Raw genomic sequence first — 19,825 nt, 5'->3', positions numbered from 1 at the left:
GCTAGCACAGAGTTCATCAGCCTCTGGAAGCAGCTAGGGGCATTCTTGAGGCCAAAGGGCATCACCCCTGGTAGAGCCCATCCTCGGTGTCAGGTTTAGCAGTTATTTAGCTGGAACAATCGTTTGCCGATTGTTCCCTTGGTATGGTTGTTATACCTTTTATCCTGTTTTTGCTTTTTGTTTAGGCGAGTTGACGTCTGTCGGATGATGTCCGACTTCATCAGTCAGGTTCATAGCAGTGAGGAGTCAGCAGTTGGGTAGCAGCAACAGGTATGCTTACCTAAGAGTCAGTTTTGCAGCACCAGCAGCAGCAGGTATGATTACCTGAGAGTCTGTTTTGGATGGACGACTTTTTTCTGGATCCACATCCTTTGGAGCAACCTCATCAGTGTTCGACTTCATCTGTTGGCAGCAAGTGGCTCTCAACAACTCCCCTGAGTTCGTTTGTGCGTGGCTTTGTCTGTTGGCGGCAAGTGGCTGTCTTGACAACTCCCCGAGTTCTTCTGTGTGTGGCTTCGTCTGTTGGCAGCAAGTGGCTCATCTTGACAACTCCCCTGACTTCGTCTGTGCATGGCTTCATCTGTTGGCAGCAAGTGGCTGTCTTGACAACTCCCTTGAGTTCGTCTGTGTGGCTTCGACCATTGGCAGCAAGTGGCTGTTTCGACAACTCCCCTGAGTTCGTCTGTGTGTGGGTTCATTGCTGTTGGCAGCATGTGTCTGTCATGGCGGCTTACCTGTGTTGATATTTTCAACGATTTCTGCCAATCTTTTCTCAGTCCCGATATTTTTGTTTTAAAAGAACCTGATAAACCCAAGAGTGGTTCATAACATCTGGCAACCTTTTGCTAGGATCGGTTCTGTTTTGACTGGCAGGGTTACGGTGGCATCGAAGGAGAGAGAGAGTGCTGTGTAAAAAAAATTTAATTTTTTTTTCTTTGTGGTGGGGAGGTGTCAGGTTTAGCAGTTGTTTAGCTGGGACAATCGTTTGCTGATTGTTCCCTTGGTATGGTTGTTATACCTGTTATTCTGTTCTTGTTTTTTGTTTAGGTGAGTTGACGTCTGTCAGATGATGTCTGACTCCGTCAGTCAGGTTCGTAGCAGCTAGGAGTCAGCAGTTGGGTAGCAAATCTGCACTGTGCTGAACCGCACTGAGAAATTAGTAATGATGTGCTGGCTATGCAAGAATTGCACAGCAAGAAGGAAATGCAGCACTCTAACCTTTGCTGAATTTGCACAGAAGTAAGAATAAAAGATGGGTCTGTGCAAAAATACACAACAACAAAGGAGTGTACCTGTGTTTGGTTACACTGCTGCTGCTGTTGAGCGGATGTGCACGCACGTGGTGTGCTGTTTGTTCCCCTGAACAAGATGATTAATGGGTTTGCTATTCAGTAGGAACTCTGTAGGTCTTCTCAACAAGGTGGAAGAACCACCTTGCAAAAGATCATTGGTGCATGCACTGACAAATCCCTTAAGGTGCTATGTTAGTTTTACTGATGAGCGCTACATGTCCAGTGTGGCGGGGACTGACTACACCTGAGTTTGCAAGCCTAGTGGGTGATTGGTAACAGGCAGAAATACCTTTTGTAACAAAGCAATTATACTGAGAATAACTGGTATTTGTAAAAGAACTGCTTAGGTTAAGCGCATAACGATAACAATACTTGCTTCTCCACCAATGAGGAAAACGGTTTTTAGCATCTTTAGAAATGAGATAGCAGGAACAAAATGACTTAACACCTCTCTAGAAATGGACTGAAGATGCTGCGTCTTCCAGAAAATGGTTTTAGCAGAAAAATTGTCCGCCAATAGTTAAGAGGAAAAATGAAATAAAAGTTCTGAAAATTTCTCTATCTGTAAATTTTAACTGATTAACACTAATTAATAGAATTAATTCCCACAGAATTTTCACCCACAAAGCATTAATGTACCCATCTACTACAATGAAATAATCAAATCATGAAGTCCACTCAGACAACCATCAACGTAATATCTGAGTCTCATCACCAAAATTATAGAAAATGGATTCTCAGGCAGAGTGGGGAATTACAACAGATGCTTGGGAGGACTTGGATAAACACGCTGTGCCAGCTAACTGTTGCTTTCTGATGACTAACCACTTGTGCTAGCTGTGTGACTCGAGGTACCAAGGTTTGGGTATGCCACATGGTCACAATGTTTCATAAAATATTCACTGAACACTTTTCACTTTACAAATTTTAATGTAAAATAAATGTAGAACACAATAACCGCTTCTTATTGCTAATACTTACAATGAATAGATTTACCTGCTTACCTGTTTGTTCTACAAGCATACGGACTTACTAATGGAAAATTTCAATTTTTACTTGCCGATTCCTTCCGCTTCCAGCTTCTTTCATGATTTACTTCAAGTGGTTCGTTTCAACACCAAAGATAGAAGATATCAGGGGATATCATGTTATGTTAAAATTTTATGTGAAATCTGTCTCTAAGTTATCGTGGCAAGGCCGCCACTGTTACCTTTTCCAACTGAGAGAAAAATGTAATGAGGCAAAATGTATGCTAGCAAGTTATGTCAATGAGGGAAGTATTAGGTGGCCAGTGATACTCAGTGGCTACAACAAATACACTTATTCTGAAAGCTTAACAACTCAAACAAGGGCAGGGAAATGGGCCAAACACCGGGAGTCAAGTAAAAGCAAATTTGGTATAAAATCACAGGACTGGTACTGATGGCTGGGAGCATCTTGGAAAGTGGAAAACAGCACCGAAATTCACACCTCCAGAGCAAGGGTTTCTAGGCTCCTTTGGTGTGTCTCATGTTTTTTTAGTGTTCATCTTAAGCCAAACATATCTTAATTAAATGCTGCTAATAAAATACAAATTATTAAGTACCTTGAGGTATTACCATCATCATATATAGAACAAAGCTCCTTTGGTTTGTTGTGCAGTGAATTTCACATAATTGATAAAAGATCCTTCTTCTTTTAACGTGCTTTTTTCCCATTTTTGTATGGGGTAAGCACGATTAAAAGATCCATCTACTGTTAAACGGGAGACAGGCCTTTTTCCCCAAACAACACAAATACAGGCACAGCCGAGCAAGTATCGTAGAAGTATAAGATTTTTTTATTTTTTCCCGTTTACTGATGTCATTTATTCTTTTCTAATAGGGGCAGTAACTACCTCTCCCCCTTTATCTTCCCCTCACCCTCCCCTTCCAGTTCCCCTGCCCCTCCCTCTTCCCTTCTTTTTCCCTCACCCTCCCCTCCCCCTAACTCTAACCCTTCCTTCTCCCTTCCCCTAAGTTCTTCAGTGGAGGGGTGAGTAGAGCTCTCGACTAGCACGTTGTTGGTGCAGCGTTCGACTCTCTGACCAGCCAATGAAGAATTAGAGGAATTTATTTCTGGTGATAGAAATTAATTTCTCGTCATAATATGGTTCGGATTCCACAATAAGCTGTACATCCCATTGCTAGGTAACCAGTTGGTTCTTAGCCACATAAAATAAATCTAATCCTTCGGGCCAGCCTTAGAAGAGCTGTTAATCAACTCAGTGGTCTGGTTAAACTAAGATATACTTAACTTAACTCCCCTTCCCCTTCCCCTTCCCTCCCCTCCACCTTCCCCTTCTGCTTCCCCTACATTTCCCCTCCCCTCCCCCTCCCCATTCCCCCTCCTCCTCTATCTTCTCACTTCTTTAGCCTTTCCCCTCCTCCTTCCATCTTTCCTCCCCTCCCCTACCCCTTCCCTCTTCCCTCCCACTACCCATAGACTGTTATTCAGTTTTAACATGCCTACCCGTGGGTTGTTATTCAGAGTTTTTCCAGGCAGTGCCAGGTTGGTCTGCTAATATATATATATATATATATATATATATATATATATATATATATATATATATATATATATATATATATAATTGTATGTATATAAAATTTTGTCAGGCTTTTTATCATATTTGTAATTTCAGTAAAGTGACATTTACAATTTTTTCACAAACAGGCAACGGAACAAAGTTTTCAGGGCCTTCCACTGGAAGAAATACAATTAACGATATTTTTTATTTTGATTAAGGATGGTGCCGCCGGCATACAGTGACGGGTTGCAGGCCCCTAGGGAGAGTGTGGTCAAAGGAGCAGCCCTTCCTAGCCCAAGAATTGTTTCGAGTACCATGCATCGTGACGAAGGCTACCACGACCACGCTGTAACTCTATACCTGATAGCCTGGGGACAATTCATGGATCATGACTTCACGCTCACAGCCACGCCCCTAGGTATTTGGCTAATTCTTCATTTACTCTTTTATGCTACATTTACCTAGCATTTGCAGTTTGACTACGTAGTTTGTATGTGTATATGTATATGTATATGTATATATATATATATATATATATATATATATATATATATATATATATATATATATATATATATGTGTGTGTGTGTGTGTATATATAAAATTTTTTGTCACATACACATACGTGACTTTTGTTACTCAGATATTAAGCCACAGATAACATTATTCACATTGCTAATAGATTCACAATTTCGTGAAAAACAATCTGAGTAATAAAAATCCACAATTATATAGTAAATATATTACTATGTAAAAAATCAAAGACTTTCGAACACCTGAACGGTGTTCCTCATCAGTGTTAACGTTAAAATGCAAAGTGAGTGTAGTTTTCTTATGAAATCGTTTTTAAAAATTAGGGGCGGGGCGAGAAGATAACAGCCCATCACGGAAGTGCTGGTTCGTGTGTTATGTAATACCAAATTCAACAGGCAGTTGCGCCAATCTCCTTGATCTTCGTACTTGAGATGTTGCATCTGCCTGCGCTGCATAGGTGCCATAGTCGGAACCATCCACAGGGACGTCGGCTATCTGGAGAGAGAGAGAGAGAGGGGAAGAGGAAGCAGAGCATCAGGGTTCACACGGTCAACGTCAGTTTTGAAATTAAAATGTTTAATGTAGTGTTTGGCAATAAACCAGTTGATGAAAGGGTCTTCATTAGTAAATGACTTATTATCTTCAAACGATATTCCCATGTTTATGGCAGCACCTTCAACTAATCTTCTCACGTGAGAATCGTCACTTTTAAAAATAGTTCGTGCACCACCCCAATTAATTTTGTGGTCTAAATTAAAACTATGAGCTACCAAAGCGCTCCCCTGTGCATGAAGATCATAGGCCCTTCTATGTTCCCTTAATCTTACATCCAGTCCCCTACCACTCTCCCCGTAGTAACAACCATAGAAGGGAACCTTGTAAACACCGCTGTTTCTCTTGGTGCTGTTATTATTCTTGGTGCTGTTATTATTCTTGGTAAGGGCTTTTGCCAAGGTGTTTTTATAGGTATAAACAATTTTTATATCCTTTTGGTATTTATTCATATAATCGCCCACTCTTGAGACTTCTTCTTCAAAGGGCAATGATACATGTTTCTTGTTACTCATTTCCTTATTAACATGGCCTATATAAAAGCTCCTTTTAGCACGGCTGATGGCGTCAGAAATAAAATGTTCCGGGTATTTTAAAGACCTAAAGGTATCTACAACATGGGAGAGTTCTTCATCTAGAAATTGGGGTCGCATATACGGAGTGCTCTTAAAACAAAGCTAATGATAACATTCCTTTTAACTTGCTGTGAGTGGTGGGAAAAATAATGAATATAATTTTCTTTGTTAGTAGCTTTTCTAAAAACTGAAAATTTGAAAGAGTTACTGTTTACATCCCTATGAATTAAGACATCTAAGAAAGAAATCTTGCCATCAACCTCTTTTTCAACTGTAAATTTTATAGAATCGACAACTCTAAAGCTACGTCATCGCCGTAAAAAATAATAAATATATCGTCTACATATCTCACCCACTTCATAGAAGGCTTGAAATATTAAAGAGATGTAACTTTAATATTGCAAGCCTGCTCTGTGGGTGAGATATGTAGACGATATATTTATTATTTTTTTACGGCGATGACGTAGCTTTAGACTGCTTACTGAATACTGCCAACAACGTTGTCGATTTTATAAAATTTACAGTTGAAAAGAGGTTGATGGCAAGATTTCTTTCTTAGATGTCTTAATTCATAGGGATGTAAACAGTAACTCTTTCAAATTTTCAGTTTTTAGAAAAGCTACTAACAAAGAAAATTATATTCATTATTTTTCCCACCACTCACAGCAAGTTAAAAGGAATGTTATCATTAGCTTTGTTTTAAGAGCACCCGTATATGCGACCCCCAATTTCTAGATGAAGAACTCTCCCATGTTGTAGATACCTTTAGGTCTTTAAAATACCCGGAACATTTTATTTCTGACGCCATCAGCCGTGCTAAAAGGAGCTTTTATATAGGCCATGTTAATAAGGAAATGAGTAACAAGAAACATGTATCATTGCCCTTTGAAGAAGAAGTCTCAAGAGTGGGCGATTATATGAATAAATACCAAAAGGATATAAAAATTGTTTATACCTATAAAAACACCTTTGGCAAAAGCCCTTACCAAGAATAATAACAGCACCAAGAGAAACAGCGGTGTTTACAAGGTTCCTTCTATGGTTGTTACTACGGGGAGAGTGGTAGGGACTGATGTAAGATTAAGGAACATAGAAGGGCCTATGATCTTCATGCACAGGGGAGCGCTTTGGTAGCTCATAGTTTTAATTTAGACCACAAAATTAATTGGGGTGGTGCACGAACTATTTTTAAAAGTGACGATTCTCACGTGAGAAGATTAGTTGAAGGTGCTGCCATAAACATGGGAATATCGTTTGAAGATAATAAGTCATTTACTAATGAAGACCCTTTCATCAACTGGTTTATTGCCAAACACTACGTTAAACATTTTAATTTCAAAACTGACGTTGACCGTGTGAACCCTGATGCTCTACTTCCTCTTCCCCCCCGTCTCTCTCCAGATAGCCGACGTCCCTGTGGATGGTTCCGACTATGGCACCTATGCAGCGCAGGCAGATGCAACATCTCAAGTACGAAGATCAAGGAGATTGGCGCAACTGCCTGTTGAATTTGGTATTACATAACACACGAACCAGCACTTCCGTGATGGGCTGTTATCTTCTCGCCCCGCCCCTAATTTTTAAAAACGATTTCATAAGAAAACTACACTCACTTTGCATTTTAACGTTAACACTGATGAGGAACACCGTTCAGTGTTCGAAAGTCTTTGATTTTTTACATAGTAATATATTTACTATATAATTGTGGATTTTTATTACTCATTATTCACATTGCTTAATCTGCGTAGTTTAACTCAGCAGTTGAGTCAGTTGACAAAGAACTTAATTTTCAACAAACCCGTGTAGACAACTAGTTATTGTCATCGAATGCCATTGGATAACTAAGCAATTTAAATTTGTAATATGCTTTTCTCTGCTTCTTTTGTAATCATGTACATCTTCCTAACCGTGACGTTATGATTACTCACATTGTTAATTTTTTTGTATATGAAAATGACCCATGGAATCAATATGTTGCACTGAACTTTGGAATATAATTAGCAAAAATCGAATTGGTAGCCTCATTTTGAACCTACGATCTGAAGAAAGATTTTTTCAGGAGAATAGAAAAAATCAGCAGAAAACTTATTTCTGCATATTTTGTGTTCATCTTCAATAATATATATATATATATATATTATATAATATATATATATAATATATTATATAATATATAATATATAATATATAATATATAATATATTATATAATATATATATATATAATATATATATATATATATATATATATATATATATATATATATATATATATATATAGTGGTCACAGCGAGTCGTCATAAAAAACAATGAGATTTACCAGAAACGTGTTTCAGACCCTATCGACAGGAACGAGCCCGAATTTTGTTGCCACCAGCCTCCGGGTGCCCGCAAGCATGAGCTGTGCTTAGAGATTGCCATCCCTCCGGAAGATGAGTTCTATGGCTGCTTCGGTCAACGCTGCATGGATTTCGTCAGGGCATTCTCAGGGGTCCGGCAAGACTGCAGACTTGGTGAGTCCTTATTCTCACTCAATGGTGGTATTTCAAGGGGAGTCAAAGGCCTAGTCACACAGAGACGATGAAGTTGCAAATCGGCTTTACTAGTTGTCAGGTTACCAGCATTGCTGGCTGTGCTCTGGATTCTGTTTGAAAACGACTTGAAGAAGAACTCTTGACTGATAATGATCTTCTGAGCGTCCAGATTAACAGATGAATAAACAAAGAAAAGGAGAACATGTAGGCCATATACAAGGGGCAGTCACAAGTAAAGGGGTTTTTCATGGAAGCAGCTGGAATTAGCTGCCCCGTAAGGTGAATGAAATTCAAAACAGAGGTATTTCGAAAAAAATCCTTATATTTATTGTACATAGCGAAAAAGAAGAGGACATTTCATTGGTATGCTTTCTGCTTAAGTATATGAAACGGTTAATATCTGTTTTCACACATGATTATATATACAGTACATATATATATATATATATATATATATATATATATATATATATATATATATATATATATATATATATATATATGTATATGTATATGTATATGTATATATATATGTATATGTATATATATATGTATATATATGTATATGTATATGTATATATATATATATATATATATATATATATATATATATATATATATATATATATATATATATTTGTACATTTTGTTATGGCATCTCTACATATATTTATACAAAGATTGATCAGCAAATGAGACGGAACTAAGACAGGCAAGGGCAGCCAAAGTTCCCGCTTGAACGCACTTTTATTAACATGAAAGTCTCTCATGGCAGTGTCAGTAAACACACCCTGAATAGCACACGCCTCTCTCTCTCTCTCTCTCTCTCTCTCTCTCTCTCTCTCTCTCTCTCTCTCTCTCTCTCTTCATCCCATCCCTGGGTATGTGCATAAAAGCTTCTCCTTTTTTTTTTCGGAAGTAAAGAAAAAACGTATCTCTTTCAGGTCCACGGGCTCCTTTCAACATCCTAACAGGAGTGATCGATGCAAACACAGTTTACGGAGGGACGGAAACGCACGCCAGGTAAAGTCGAATGAACGGAGCCGAGATCACCTGAAAGTTCTGCTTTCATTTCTCCTCCCGTCATAGTGGTCTGTTTCCCGCAATGAACATAATATAACTGCACACGTGCAAATCATGAATGTATGCTTAGAATATAAAAAAAAATAAGGTCTCAGTTATATAGTACGAAGTATGTTTTATCAAAAGAAATTATTTATAGACACACACTGAAACGCTTTTCTAATTAGTCATTATCTCCGGAAGATGGCTTCCCTGGAGAATACGAAAAATGCATTATATAGTCATATGAAATACTAAATCTGACATCACTGTGAATTCTTATACATTGTGCATCAATGTATCACTGACCTTCGATGCTTCTTCATGTGTACTGACGAATTCTACTATATTGAAAGAATTGTTGAAACAGCACGGTTTATAAATTCTCGAACCTTTACTTTAGACCTATAACCGTTTTTTATGGCTTTCAAACTAATCAGCAATATAACTATTACCTATAAGGCACAGAAATTCTTATGGAATAAACCAAAAGGACAATTAACATCTACAAGTACAGAATAGAGCACTCGCACAGGGCTAGAATATATATAAATTAAATCCTTTTAAATTCAAGACCTGAACTATGCAGTTTACCATCCTTTCGAAGCAATTAAGTTCTTATAGATAGTTTATATAGATCTTGGGTTTATAGATAATGATGCTAAACGGAAGCAGGAAGGAAATTTCACAGCGGGGCAGAAAAAAAAAAAAGGAAATAATTACCGAGTTCGGCAGCACAACCCCAGAGTTTCAAAGACTGAGTATATATATTCATCAGACGTGGTCTGATGAATATATATATATATATATATATATATATATATATATATATATATATATATATATATATATGTTTATATTTCTCTCTCTCTCTCTCTCTCTCTCTCTCTCTCTCTCTCTCTCTCTCTCTCTCTCTCTCTCTCTTTCATATATATATATATATATATATATATATATATATATATATATATATATATATATATATATATATATATATATATATATAAGTTTGTGTGTTTATGTCTGTAATAACCACAGTGCCTTAATATTAAGCTTCTCGGATTCTACACACTTTCCTGATGAGCAGGTCATTTCAAAGCCTGAGACCCAAATGCCGGAATACGAAGCAATTCTGAAGTCCGCAGCGGAATTCGCACCTTCATAATCTTGCGTCTAGACATCAGGCTTTCTAGTGACAAGCGTATCCAAAAAGTGGGAAGAATTACAGACGCAACGAGGGCATTGTGGTCATTACAGTTACGTACATATCTGGTAAAAAGTGACTGGCAGATTCTAATTTATAACATATATGAGATCATTTTTTTATTTGGCAGGAGCTTACGCGCTTTCCAGGGCGGTTTGATGCGTATGAATGACGCCTTTGCCCATCTAGGTCTCCGGGAACTGTTGCCCCCTAAAATCGACCTACCGGACGAAGGATGCATAAGGACGCTTCCAGATCAACTCTGTTTTGATGCTGGTGAGTAGTATTAGTGGTAGTATTGGATACTACTAAATAGGAGAACTATATATATCGCCTAGTAGCAGCAGAAGCAAATAATGTCCTCTCAGTTTTCCAGAGATGCCCCGTTGCGTGCTGGTAAAAAATACCTATCAAAACGCTAGAACTCTATTGAATACCCGAAAAGATAAAGCGTCGTTTATTTCACAAAACAACTTCAAGTAGTCAAGCTTCCACGACAAGTCTTGGCTATGAAGGCATTTTATGATAACGGGAAGACAGAATAAACCGAGGACAGATTGACCGAGGACAGATGACCGAAGACAGAATGACCAAGAACGCCATTTGATTTCATAATTTCACAGCTTTGAGTCCATCCAATCAAGATTGATATTATTCAAAGTAAATGTAAACGTGCTTATCAGAAACTGTCTTCAACAGGATACAGACATTGTTTATAAAATCTAATGTATGGATTTTGGTTCATTTTACTGGTGCCAGACGAGTAAGAAATTAAATGTCAGAGTAAATCAATGTAAGTTTGAACTAAAACTGAACTGGCCAAAAGAACAATGCTCATTTTGTGCACCTAAGACAGTCACCGGAACTGATCGGTCCCGCAACAGTACAATAAAAATTAAGACAATGTTGTCTCAAGAACTATTTATAATCTGTATTATTATAGCTAAACATATGAAAAGTATATTAATTTAGGTCCAGGTCTATATATTCTTGATTCTGCACAAGAAGTTCGAAGGAGAACTTCGTGATGTCCTTTGATTCTGATTAATCCAGTACCTGGTTTAATCAAAGAGAGCTGCTCCTCATCTGAAGATCATCTTCAATATAATGACCTTTGTATGCAAAAAAAAAAAAAAAAAATAAAAAGTGTTCCTTTGATTTTAACTGCTTTTACAACACAGAAAATTCTTTGTAATTCTTTCCTGTTATATATATATATATATATATATATATATATATATATATATATATATATATATATATATATATATATATATAATATGTATACATATAGACATATATAAATATACATATATATATATATATAAACATAAACAAATATACATATATACTATATATATAAATATATGTGTGTATACAGCATATATGTATATATGTGTGTGTGTGTGTGTTTGTGTGTGTTAAAGAGGCTTAGTCCCCCAGTATATTATGACACTTAACCACTCCACAGCTAAAAAAAAAAAAAAAATAGATCCTCTTCACCGGCCAAATCCCCCCCAAAAAAGTTATTTTCCAGTGCCCCGTATTCTCAATCCACTTTAGTTTCCTATTCTTCCCTGTGGATTTATTTCAGCCGCCCCACTTTTATTTCAGGTGAGATCCGGGTCAACGAACAGCTGATACTGACGGCTATGCACACGCTGTGGTTTCGGGAGCACAACCGCATTGCCAGAATTCTGGGGCAGCTGAATTCCCACTGGGACGACGAGAGGATTTACCAGGTAGGGCGTCTCGAACAATAACAGGATTTACAGTAGGTGGGTTATTCGGCTAATGAGAGGATTTTTTAGAGGAAATTTTTCAGATAACACATAGAATTTTTTTAAAGGTTTTAATTAGTTTTTATTAGGTTAAATGACTTTATGATTTACTAGGTAGGACGTCTCAAACAGTAGAAGGGTTTTGATCGGTTATTAAGGCACTGAGAGGATTTATGTGGGGATTTTAGAGTTTTTGTTTTAGTTTTCGTTTTCTGTAAAAAAAAAAACTATTGTGCCGGTTTTGTATGTCTGTCCGCACGTTTTTCTGTCCACCCTCAGATCTGAAAAACTACTGAGGCTAGAGGGCTGCAAATTGGTATGTGATCATCCACCCTCCAATCATCAAACATACCAAATTGCAGCCCTCTAGCCTCTGGTTTTTATTTTATCTAAGGTTAAAATCAGCCATAATCGTGCTTCTGGCAACAAATATAAGATAGGCCACCACCTGGCCGTGGTTAAAGTTTCACGGGCGACGGCTCATAAAGCATTATACCGAGACCGCCAAAAGATAGTTCTATTTTCAGTGGTCTTGATTATACGCTATAGCTGCTGTACAGAAAACTCGATTGCGCCGAAGAAACTTGGGCGCATTTTTTACTTGTCATATAGTGAATGGTTCTATTCGAGGATTTCTTAATACTACTGACTGTTGGAAGTTGTCAAGAATAATTTTATCAAAACACTAAGTAGTTTTGGCTGGATTTATCAGACGATAAATTAATTACAGGTAATAATCAGATTTGGCTGGATTTATCAGAGGATAAGAGGACATAATATCTTTAAAAGTATTGTTTAAAAGGTATTGTGGGATTTTTGGTATGACGCCGTATGTGCGGAGTAGATTTAGCCCGAAGATTTATCAGCCAGTTGGAGGAGTTGGCAGATTTCTCCAGAAAAAAAATGGGATTCGCCTGCTGGAACTTAAGAGGTGATGCTAATAAAAGCACTGCTCTAAAAACAAAAAATCAGAATTCATCTAAAGAGACTTTTCAACAACAACAAAAATCATCATCAGGACTGCTTCCTTTGGGCCAGCCCTAAGAGAGCTGTTAATCAGCTCAGTGGTCTGGTAAAACTAAGGTATACTTAAATCAGGACTGTTTTCGTACATCGATAGTGAGATTTACCAGGAGGAAGACAATTTAGGATTTACCCAGAGGAGTTTTTCTGATACGGAAGAGGATTCACAAGAAGAGTTTCTTTGCAACGCAAACATGCAAACGCTCTGAAATTCACGTCTTCATTTGTCCCTCTATTGCTTCTTCTTCTGCTTCTTCTTCTTCTTTGTCTATTTACCAGGAATCAAGGCGCATAGTTATTGCTCAGATCCAACACATAACTTTCAGCGAGTTCCTGCCGCAACTTTTGGGAAAAGAAGTCATGGCGAAGTTCGACATCATCCTTCAGAATCAGGTATTGTAAATGTGAAGTTCCTAAACTGTAAGAGACGCCAAACCCGAAACCATTGTTCGGAGAGAATATATGAATGAACACTCAAGAGATCTTGAATTATGAATTATATATATATATTATATATATATATATATATATATATATATATATATATATATATATATATATATATATATATATATATATATATATATTTATATATATTTTATATACACATATATATTATGCATATGGTAGATAATATAATTACATATATATTACTTTATCTACTTAAAAATTTCACACCTTGAAGGCGAGTGACCCTTATCTTTGTAATATGATCTTCCCTTTCATTAGCTCCCAAATCTGGTGGTCGTGACGACCGATAGCAGGAGTTGATTCCCCCTTTCAAGACGGGTCCCCACTTTTCTCCAGCTGTGAAATAAACTATAATGGGTCGCCCTTCACCTACTTAATTAAGCTGATGCTGGGGGGGACATAAAAGTCTAAAAGCAATCTAAGACCTCTGATTCAATTTTAGAACTGTCATTTATAGTTTCAAGTATTTTATGGTTGCCTGCATCAAAGTGGAGATGATGTATCCAGCCGGGTCTGTCTGTTCACAAGACATCTTGAAAAATGACCGAGGTGTTGTTGAATTTTGGTAAGGGGGACGTCTAAACGTCAAAGTTTTTATTCTATACTTACTGTGCACATCACGTATACGAAACATGTATACATGCATATATATATATATATACATATATTTATACATATATCTATATGAATATATATGTATATATAAATTATATATATACATATATATATATATATATATATATATATATATATATATATATATATATATATATATATATATATATATATATATATATATATATAAGAAAGAAAAAGAGATAATTATGTTATTTATAGCCTTGATTAGGAAAACGTTTTTAACAAGGTCTATTTGCTCCAATATTCTTTTGAACAGCGAATGTTCTTAACTATATTGTGACGGCAGCGCATAGCATTAAAGAAATCCCTACCATCATGCACTAATTTAGTTGAGCCTCTTCCCCTAATATACCTTTTCTAAATTAAGGTTAACCTAGGTACTCTCCAAGGAGTAGGTCCGTGTTCCAAAAGCCACACCTCGGATAAAAAGTCTATGTAACTTCTTGAAAAGAATTCACCAAAATTACCACTTGAATCTCTCTCTCTCTCTCTCTCTCTCTCTCTCTCTCTCTCTCTCTCTCTCTCTCTCTCTCTCTCTCTCTCTCTCAAAGAATGTGAATCTATATCTCTCTCCTTTTCTGTCGGTCAGTCAGTTTATCTCTCTATAAATGAATGAGCAAATGTATTTTCCTTCTGTCTCTGTCTCTTTCGCCTGGGTGAATAGTTCCTTCCAATTTTGCCTCATGTCTTACGCCTGTCTCGTGAGTTAGGTGTCATGTTTTATGCCCCATGTCTTATATATCATGTCCCCAGCCATATGTCTGATATACGACGTCTTCCTCAGGGATATTGGGACGGTTACGATCCCGACACCGACCCATCTATGACTGCCGCCTTCGTCGCGGCCGCCTACAGGTTTGGTCATTCTCTGCTCCCCTCCTCGGTCGAGAGGTGGAGCTCGGATCACAAGTTCGTAGGTAATACAGATTTCTTGCTCTTCAAATAAGTACGTTAAGAACACGAGTTTGGACATTTACTGTATCGTATTTATTCAAACATGCACACACAGACATATATGTACACACACACAGTAAGTATATATATATATATATATATATATATATATATATATATATATATATATATATATATATATATATATATATATGTATGTGTATATATATATGTATATATATGTATGTATATATATATATATATATATATATATATATATATATATATATATATATATATATATATATATATATATATATTAAGATCTCGCCTCAAGATCGAATAAAAAATGCATTTTTCAAACAAAAAGCACATATTAAATAGAAATATCAAAACATCCATACACTAAATCAATACAGGCAAATTAACTTATCAACACTTTAAAAAAGTGCTTACCAAGTTTAACAGGAAATAGTCAACAAAAATGACAAACAGTAAAACAGGTACATAATGCAATTAAATTACTACATATTTTTTGCGAACGGAGCACTTTCAAACAATTAGTCCAATGCCGGATGATCAAGATTGACAACCAATGGCAGTACTGACGTCCTCCTTTTGACGACCATGACAGAGCCGACACTGCAACCATCTCGTCCTCAAACACTCTCCACTGCTGCTCTTGCCATGACTGATCCTTTACCTGATGCTGCTACCCCAACAGACTCGCTGCTGCCTTGGACCACCAGTCGTTTCGCCCTCCAGAACCTGACTGACGAAGTTTGACGCCATCCAACAGACGTCAACTCGCCAGTAATTAAAAACAAACGCAACAATCCAGTCCACTAAAGGGAACAATCGACAAACGATTGTTCCTAACACCTCCACACCTAACAGAAAAAGAGATTTTCAATAAAATTTTTTTTTAGAAAAACAACATTGCCAGCCAATATTATGATCTTTCGAGATATTAAAAACAAGCAGTTGAAAAACTGACGAGAGGTGACAAACAAAGGAGGGAGGAGCAGAACAAATACAAAAAAAGTTACCTTAATATTAGTTTATTACGGCGATTTTCAAGGTTCTTGCGAAATAATCATTAACAAAACTACAGGCAAATTAATCAAAACTAAGTCAATGGGCAAATCAACAATTTAAGATCAAAAACAGATGCAAAATGCTAAAGCAGCATACAGTTTAACAGCAATACATGAATGATATAATAAATGACACAGTGGGGAGCATAATAACAATCAGTAACAAACTCGAAATAGTCAACAAAATGACAAAACAGTAAAAGCAGGTAGCATAATAGCGGCATCACAGTGATACATAAATTTTGCGAACGGGAGCACTTCTCAAACAATGAGGACTACAGTCAATGCCGGACGATCAAGACAGAGCCGTCGACAACCACCTCGTCCTATGGCAGTACTGACGTCCTCCTTCGATAACGACGACCATGACAGAGCCGACACGGCAACCATCTCGTCCTCAAACACTGGTTTCTTGATCCTCATCAACTAACTGACTCACTGCTGCCTTGGCAATGGATGACATCCAACAGATCAACTCGCCAGTAATTAAAAACAAAAGAGGGAACAATCGACAAACGATTGTTTAAGATTATATATATATCAAGATAAGAATAAAATGCATTTTTCATAAAACCACATATTAAATAGAAATATCAAAACATCCATACACTATCAATAAAACTTATACACTTTAAAAGTGCTTCCAAGTTTAACAGGGAGAGAGAAACTAATTACTACTATACATTGATTAATACCTTTTTTCTCCTCCCATTTTTTTTTTCTTCTTCTACCAAGAAAGATAACATTGCCAGTTCGACTGCCTATTCTATAAAAAAAAAACTATTAGCGGCGATTTTATTGCAGTAAAAACCATATTGGTACAAGATATGCAAAATGAGTTTACTCCCACAGGTTCGTCTCGACTGAGCAAGTTAATCAGACAACCCTGGGATCTGTACAGGCCGGGATTCTTAGACCAGTATTTCACTGGTTTCTTGAATCAACCTGCTCAGGCAATGGATGACTCCATCACGCATGTACTGTATGCAAAAGCTATTTAAGATTATATATATATATATATATATATATATATATATATATATATATATATATACACACATATACAGTATATATATATATATATATATATATATATATATATATATATATATATATATATATATATATATATATATGTATATATATATATATATATGTATATATATATATACATGTATATATATATATACAGTATATTATATAGATGTATATGTGTGCGCATGTGTATATAATATATATACGTGTGTATATATATGTATATATACTTCAAACTATATATATATGTATATAAATTACCTGGTGAATTAGTGTCAAAAATACATTCACTTACCCTTTGTGTTACAGACTTAGCTATTACGTATTACACACGTACGCGTGCATGCAAACACACACACACACATATATACACATATATGTGTGTGTGTGTGTTTGTGCGAGCGTACGTCTGTAATATGTAATAGCTAAGTTTGTAACACAAAGGGTAATTGAATATATTTTTGACACAAATTCACTGGTGAAATTTCTTTAATCTATGAGCTATTAAGTTAATTCAATAACGCACGGTGTTTGTGTATTATTAATATGATTGTATTAAAAATTCACGCGCGAATTAGGACCTCATTGCTCTAAAGCAGTCACGAGTCTAAAAAGCATTAGCTATCACGTTGGAGACTGGTTGACTTTGATTCTAAGTAGAGAACCTAAAGTCGACTGCAAAATGCACACCAAAGTCGAATTCAACTTACATCTCTCTTGATAACAGATAAGCACACTTCTGTCTAACTTACAAGGCAGAGGAGCGAATCCTGGTAAAGCGACTTCAACATTAAGTGATTTTTGTGACTTAACATTCGAAAGTTTAAAAGTCACGTGTGAATTAGAGACAAAGCATGCATGTATGTGTATATATATATATATATATATATATATATATATATATATATATATATATATATATATATATATATATATATATATATATATATATATATATATATATATATATATATATATATATATATATATAATATATATATTATATATATACACATATATATAAATGAGATACATATAAGCCTTCAGGGAACCGTGGTCCTACTCCTTAGTTATCACCAGGTTTAGCTGACCCAGCTGGGAATACCTTGATTAGGGCCTTGAGCTCAGGGTACAAGAATCTACTTCACTGCAGTTTAATATCACTTTTGTAAAGTGCCAGATCCACGGCTGAAAATTATGGTCCCTCCCGCAATGGGCACCAGAAACCATTGGGAGTGGAATGATGGATAGGACTAAGGCGTTCAGGCAGTCTCCTCGGCTTCAGTTTTGGATGCCTAGCAGAACACTTTAGTTGAAACCAATAGGCAACGTCAGTGGTCACTGGCTACGAGGAACAGGCTGACCTTTGGTGTCTTGCCAATAAATGCTCCATAATTCTGCCACTCAGTGGATAGACGCAGTGTAGAAATGGCTCCAAGTACCCGGCATATGGGGACGCTAAGTGTTTTAAGTTTATGAATACTAAAGAAATCGGATCATTAGAACCCTAAATCAGGCCAAAAAGGTGGAGAAGAAAGAAAAGGCATTCAAGATATATGAACTGGACATTTTAACTGTTTGTGAACAAAGTGAGAAGTAATGGGAAAGAAAAGACTGGATGGGTGTAGTGTGTATATTTATGCAGGAAGAACAGATGGAGGAGTAGGCATGATCTTAACACCAAAGATTACTCACTGGACAGCACTGAGAAGAAAATTACTGCTGGCAAGATTTAAATGAAAACATTGCAATATGAATATTATAGTGTACTATGCACCAACAAATGAGCTTTCTGACGAAATAAAAAAATTGATTTTATATAGATCTACAGAATGTAATAAATGACATACCAGAAAGAGTTATGGGAACTGTTGTTGGTGATATGAATAAGAAAGTTGGTAGGAACAATGAAGGTATGGAGGATGTTATGGGCAAGAAGGCCTGAGAGAGACTGCAAACAAAAATGGAGTTAAATTTGTCACTTTTTTTGTGCTGCAGATAATTTGCAATTGTAAACAGTCTTTTCCAACAGAAGTACACTCAGAAGTACCCTCAAACATCTCTAGATGGCAGTCATAAAAACCAAACTAACCACATTAACTGAGAAAGAAAGGAATGTTACGAGCCTCAAAGGAGCAGATGTCGGCAGTGATCACCGACTCGTTACGGCCACGCTTAAGTTGAAATTAAAAAAAAAAAGCTGACAGCCTAACCAGGTTTAATACAGTAAAGCTTCTTCAACATGAACACAGAAAGCTTTAGCAATGAATTGTCGAAAGAGATCTGCAGTTCTAGAAACCACTCTGAGGAGGAGCAGACAATAAGTGCATCTGCCCCGGCCGTTATTCGAGCCTATGCCATTTAGGTTAGGCAGGCGTGGCAGGGACTTATCCACTGAGCTATTAAGAGAGATATAAGTCAATTTCGACTTTCCTGTGCATATTCCTATCGAATTCAGGTTCGCAATCAGCCATTTTGCTCACCGAACTAAGAAGCAAGATTGTATCACATGGCTGTTTTTTAACAGGTTAGTACTAATTCGCACGTGAATTTTATAATTAATAACAAATAACTAATATCGCATT

The 19,825-nt window shown here is 36.5% G+C and overlaps 1 protein-coding gene and 1 long non-coding RNA gene across 2 annotated transcripts in view; one reads left to right on the top strand and one right to left on the bottom strand.

Annotated features, from left to right (window-relative positions):
• Window positions 1-19,825, bottom strand: part of LOC136824987 (uncharacterized) — a 172,340-nt gene that overhangs the window by 85,034 nt on the left and 67,481 nt on the right. The window lies entirely within an intron of this gene.
• LOC136824982 (peroxidase-like) overlaps window positions 1-19,825 on the top strand; it is a 67,786-nt gene that overhangs the window by 42,084 nt on the left and 5,877 nt on the right. The window contains exons 6-13 of the mRNA XM_067080968.1: window positions 4,059-4,258; window positions 7,837-8,013; window positions 8,979-9,057; window positions 10,431-10,576; window positions 11,915-12,042; window positions 13,384-13,497; window positions 14,999-15,131; window positions 17,058-17,182. Of these exons, the coding sequence (XP_066937069.1) occupies window positions 4,059-4,258; window positions 7,837-8,013; window positions 8,979-9,057; window positions 10,431-10,576; window positions 11,915-12,042; window positions 13,384-13,497; window positions 14,999-15,131; window positions 17,058-17,182 (1,102 nt within the window). The remainder of the gene's footprint in view (window positions 1-4,058; window positions 4,259-7,836; window positions 8,014-8,978; window positions 9,058-10,430; window positions 10,577-11,914; window positions 12,043-13,383; window positions 13,498-14,998; window positions 15,132-17,057; window positions 17,183-19,825) is intronic.

This window comes from Macrobrachium rosenbergii, chromosome 36, assembly GCF_040412425.1.
Source record: "Macrobrachium rosenbergii isolate ZJJX-2024 chromosome 36, ASM4041242v1, whole genome shotgun sequence".
In the NCBI taxonomy this organism is placed as follows: domain Eukaryota; kingdom Metazoa; phylum Arthropoda; class Malacostraca; order Decapoda; family Palaemonidae; genus Macrobrachium; species Macrobrachium rosenbergii.
Note: the sequence above shows the minus strand (reverse complement) of the source record. Positions and strands in the feature narration are given on the sequence as shown.